A 6000-nucleotide genomic window follows, 5' to 3' on the forward strand; every position below is an offset into this window, starting at 1 on the left:
TTCTCATTTGCAATATCATTACAAACAGCATCACAAATATCATTCAAAGCACTGACCCAGAATGTTTCTTGTATTGTTATTTTCAGAGAATGAAGTTATATTTGCCCATAATATAAAAATAAGTTAAAACAGTGGAAATAAAAATAAGTCAAACCAATGTTTTGATATCAGTTAGACAAAACAACCACAAGTTGGAATATGGAAAACACACACATGTACAAATCTGCATACACACATTTACATACTGCAAATTAAGGTTTTGGTATTTTATATGTAAAGTTCCTGCCTTTTCAGTGGGAAAACCCTATAAATTCCTTTTCTTTCAGGTTTTTCAGAACAAACTATAATGGTTGTTTTCCAAACTAAATGTTAATAATTGGATTAGCCATATAAATTGTGCAATTTAAGTGTGTTTATTACATTGGTCCTTTCTACCTGGGGTATATAAAGCATATGATAAAACATGTTTTATTATAGAACTATATTTCAAATATTAGTTATTTAAACTGTACAGTAGAGATTTTTTGTTTTACATTAAGAAATATTAAGGTTTTTTTTCTTAATGTACATCCAAAGTATGCTAGTGAGCACCCATCAATACCCTGACAAACAAAAATCTTCATGATTCATCAGTTACATGTGGAAACATGAGAATTTTAGCTCAAAACTGAAATGTTCATGAAGTATAGTTTGGGTTACCACAGTCTCAGACAAAAAAAGTCTGTGTTCAGTTTCCTTCATTAACTATTTTCTCTCTTTTAGAATTTTGGATATTTGATGTTATGTCTACAGAGTTCTCATTTTACAGATGAATGAGTAATAGCATGTAATTTGAAGTACTCTTCTCAAAATCACACCTGAGAGTAATGAGAAATTCAAGGAGGATGAACTATGGCGTTAGGTTCCTGGTGTTAGTCCTACCTCTGCTACCCACTGGCTGTGCTATCTAGCCAACTAATTTAAATTCTTTAAGACTTTGTTTCCTCATCCATAAAAGGAGATTAGCAAAAATTTATTTCATAGAGGTATATATTTTTCAAACGTATAAAAATAAGACGTCTTAATTGTGACCTATTATTTTTATAGTTGGTGCAGTGGTTCTCAACCAGGGGAGATTTTTGCCACTTAGAAGACATATGGCAAAAATGGAGATATTTCGTCTTATCACAACAAAAGGCCAGAGGTGGTGCAGCCATTCTGGTGTTCAGTGGGGAGAGATAAGGGGTGCTGCTGGATAGTCTGAAATGCATGAGATAGCTCCCACACAGAGAACTGTTCAGCCTAATGTTAACAGGGGCGAGCCTGAGAACTCTGGCTTACTTTAAAAGAAATAAGAGTAAACTAAACCTCCTTTATTTCTGTGTTAGCCTGCAGCTAGCAAGTGTGTATTCTGTTTCATAACCAACAACAGTGATTTTGTTTCAAAGTGAATTTTTACTGGTGTTTTAAGCTTTACTGATGATTGTTTTCCATGCCTACTACTACTATTATTATTATTATTTTAATATTGTATTCTGGTGTCTTGTAGCTTTGATAATCTCTCAGTTTAATGTTTAATAGTTGCATCCTAAGAAATATGTTTCTGCCATAAGCATGCACTATTTCTTCTTTAGCTGCTTGCCATTTGCTAAATCTCTCATAAGAAATCAAAACATAAAGAGAAAAAGAAACCAAATATATTATTTAAATAAACAATTATTCCCAATACTAATGCATATGGAGCTTACATGCCTATTTATTTAAATTCTATCATCTGATAATTAAGATGTCTTTGAGTTTTCAAAATTATTCAATTTTATATATAATGACTCTATGTCATTGCATCCATTTTCATAAACTTCTCAGACAATCTAAAATTAATATATTTACTAAATGCAAAAATATTCTACTTTTAGCATAACATTCTATAAAATATTTATCTAAGAAATCTAACATGGCAAGTTTGTTTAAAAATGTTGAATTGTTCGCGGTCATTTGTCTTATAATTAGTGTTACCACTTGCCAAACATACACAAATCATTATATTTGCCAAATACATACCCTTAAGGGGATAGAATTCCAAAATATCCTAAGAAATAACATTTTAAAACCATGGGCACTGGCCTTGAGCTCCACAACATGTTGTTATTTTTGAAATCTAAACATTTGTAACTTTCTTTTGGATACTAAGCTTGTTGAGAAGAAACAGAATGGAAGTACCTTGGTTGAAAAGACTTTCTGATAGTGTATAATCTTCAGAATGCTCTAAGCTCCAGTAGAACCTAGACATTATTTGGCAAAGATATAAGGTTCTGGCACTTGGATTCCATGTAAAAAATAAAATATTTGGAAGTTTTATAAAAGCAATATAGTGGTAACTAACTCCTAAAGATATCTGTTGTATAAAATGATTGCACTGACTGAGTCATTTGAAGAGTTTAGTCTTCAATAGCTTAGCTGTGATTTTTTAAAAATATATTTTATGCTAACTCCTTTAAGCAAAAAAATAGGGCATGTTCATATTGTAGATCCATATTTTCAAAACTGTTCAATGAAATTGTACCCTTTAATATATATATTCATTGGGAAGCATGTGCAGATTTGTTTTTTTACCACTCTGCGCCACCAACATTATGATGTCTAAAAAGGAGCAAATAAATATAGTATCACTCCTCATTGTCAATAGTTTCTGGATGATAAAAAGATATTTGAGGTACATTTTTGGATCCTGCCTTTGACAATTGGACCCTGTATGTCTAAATCAAATTAGTTTCTGTGAAATACTTGCCTCCTTGCCAGCGTGAAATATTGAGGTGTGCTACAAACTGAATCAATACATACATCCAATGTGTGCTTTCTTCATGCAGGGATTTGAGACGGCTCGGAGTGACTCTTGTCGGTCACCAGAAGAAGATCATGAGCAGCCTTCAAGAAATGAAGGCGCAGCTGGCAAACGGGATGGTGCCATTGTAACTTCACTTGACTGTCATTTCATTGAATGAATGTTTCTGCACTTTGTAAACAAGCCCTGAGATTTATTTTAACAAAGAGGAGGGAAAGGAAAACTCAGTGATTTCTAAACCTTTTGGGAGCATTTCTTTCAGCCACAGAATTTGTAATCAGTGTTTTAGCTTCTTCTCGGTGTCATTTTTTAAGAAACTAATATGACCTCCTTGGAATAACAACACAAGGTTAAACATGATCTTATCTTACAACAAAAAACCCTTCCCACCACTTCTACAAAATTTTGTACATGAAATATATAACTGTAAACAGCACCTTTCTAGACTGAATGAAGGCAGCACCTTTCAAAACTTCCAAGAATCTACTTGAAGGGCAAAGTTTTATAGTCATGTGTGGGCTAACACAAGCTGCAATTTACTGAAGTTTACTTCAAGTCTTAATTGTCTACATAAGTGTACTGAAGAGCAATATGGTTAGATAATTTCTTAATAGGTAACTTCTTTTGCGATTTTAAAGTGCTGTTACACAGCGATAAGTTATAGAAACTAGTGTATAAACATGTTGCTTGATCAAGGGCAAGTATAATACAGGGTGTATATTTATTTTTCTGTGTTATAGAATTTACCTTCAGCTGCTCTTCTAGAAACTCGATGGTAATAGATGTGTATATACTGTATCATTTACTGTATACCCAGGAATCAATTTAAGTTGGAGTTTTGTGTATATGTGCTTGCACCTGTGTGCATTACCATTCTGCTTGCATTTTTAATAGTTTCAATTTTAGCAGCATACAGAAACAAGTGTTCCAGAGTGGATTATGAACAGGAGAAATAGGGAAGCAATGAAACAAAGTTTAACACAAGCTTGTGTCTTTTTTCCTCTCGTGTTCCCAAAAGCTACTGAGTCTCTTTATTCACTAACAGGAAATGTCTGTAAGATTAAATCCCCTTTGGCTTTTTAAAAACACTTTTTGATATCTGTGACAATACAGTTCTTCTAGCCATTAATCTTGCACCCCTGTAAGAAATTTCACCTTTCTGAGTCCCAGAAAATATCTTGTCAAGCAACGTTGACACCGAAGGGCACATTTTCAGAAGGATGAAGGATTTAACTGTGCAGACTTCTGTTAATGTTGCTAAATCCAGGCACATAGCACTAAGCATTACCCCTAAGTGTTAATCCTCTGTAACCATTTCCCTGTAGCTCAGCTCTAGAAATTTTGATAACTAAGGCAGCAATGAAATGATGACAAATGTATCTACTTCCTTCATAATTTTCTCTATTTCAAGACTTGGCATGTTTTATTTGTTGATGGTTGTCTATTCATTTGGAAATTTCATCTTCTATTTAGTTATGTCAAATTGAATTTATTTTGATGAACCAATTTAAAGTTTTATTTAATTGGCCTTATTAAGCAATATAAGATATACCCTATGTATACTCTATATACCATACTTGATGAAGACTGATACTGACATTTGTGGTACCAATTGTAAAGTTTATTAGAATATGAACAAAACTGAGATTCTTACTAAAATCATGAAATGTTTGTATTACTACACTTTATAGAAATCATAGAATGACATGTGATTCAAGGAGAACGGCATTTAAACAAAATAGAGCCTACTTGTGATTACCAAACGGTAATAGGCTGATTAGTGAAATCCATAGGAAATATACCTGCATTATACTAATGGCACCTCCTTTCTCTTTCCCAAGCACCTATTTTAGTTGAATGTTAGCACATAAAATAATAAACTTTTGAGAAATAACTTCTTCCTACCATGCCCACCTTTCAGTTAAGTAGTAATGTAGCATTTTGCTAAAGAACAAGGTCAAAAATAAGGAAAAGAAAAAGTTCTAAACAATTTTCAAAGGACATATTGATTTCTTTCTAATTATGACTATAATTGCTTATTAGGTCTATAGTATACTATGGCTCCAAACAATCTATGCTTCAGACATACTCTGGTTCAGTGAAATTTTGAGAGAAAGTGGAGAGAGGTGGAATTAGCAAGTAAGTAGGCATTGCCATTATTAAAGATGCATTTGTTCATTTCAATAAACATAAAATTAGCTAAACGAATTCCTTTTGTACAAAATAATTGGAGATTGTGTTGCACTGTATTACATTTTGTAAAACAACAACCAAATCTAAGTGATAAAGTAACAATTGAACAACTTCAAAGTAAGAAGAGAGTTATTGATTTTTTAAAATATATTTTTATTGATTTTTAGAGAGAAAGGAAGGAAGAGAGAGAGAGAGAGAGAGACATTGATGTGAGAACTAAACATTGATCAGCTGCCTCTTGCACGCCTCCTACCCAGGATCCAGCCACAACCCAGCATGTGCCTTGACTGGGAATCAAACTGGCTACCTTTCTATTCACTGGATGACGCCAAACCAACTGAGCCACACAGGCCAGGGCTAAAGTTATTGATTTAAAAGAGAAACAACCATAAATTTTTAGAGCTGATAGGCTAGCCACAATTAGTTACACATAAAAAAGCTGCTAAATTGTTTTCCAGCTTTATATGTTCAAAGATGATTAGAAGGTCAGGATAGAATACATCTAAGTGATTAGAATTTGAAGTAACAATGTAGATTTCCTCTTTTCCACAAAAGAACATTATGCATTAATTTGGATCAAATTGATTTGCTTCCTTTGCAATCTCGGTGTTCATTTGGAAAATAAATTGAGATAAATGTTAAATAGACACATAACTTTCATCCATATTTAATTTTGGTTGAAAATTTCTAAGGAATGCCACTATGATTTTAGAAGGAATAAAGAGACTTTCAAATAAGATGTACTTCCCCTAAGAGAGGAAATATTTGTTCGCCTCTGGATATATCACCAACTGGGAAGTGCCAATCTCATCTATAAATGTGAGAAGTGGAACAGGAGAAAGAAACAGCTTTTGTGAAAAGCCGCGAGGCAGTAACCCAGGGCAAGGTTTGACAGATCTTGATTGTGTGATTTCTTATCATTTTGGTTCAATTTGTCACCCACCAGACAACTGAAAACAAAACATAGTTTCAATAATTTTACCACA

The 6000-nt window shown here is 33.1% G+C and overlaps 1 protein-coding gene across 4 annotated transcripts in view; it reads left to right on the forward strand.

The window, feature by feature from the left end:
- EPHA5 (EPH receptor A5) overlaps positions 1 to 5022 on the forward strand; it is a gene marked incomplete at its 5' end in the record, with an annotated part of 343025 nt that extends 338003 nt beyond the window's left edge. For all 4 annotated transcript variants that reach the window (XM_081110179.1, XM_081110180.1, XM_081110181.1 and 1 more), the window contains one exon: positions 2847 to 5022. In XM_081110179.1, the coding sequence (XP_080966305.1) occupies positions 2847 to 2952 (106 nt within the window). In that variant the 3' untranslated portion in view covers positions 2953 to 5022. The remainder of the gene's footprint in view (positions 1 to 2846) is intronic.
- Between the last annotated feature and the right edge of the window lie 978 nt (positions 5023 to 6000).

Source organism: Myotis nattereri (genome assembly GCF_964212035.1).
Source record: "Myotis nattereri genome assembly, chromosome: 1".
NCBI lineage: Eukaryota > Metazoa > Chordata > Mammalia > Chiroptera > Vespertilionidae > Myotis > Myotis nattereri.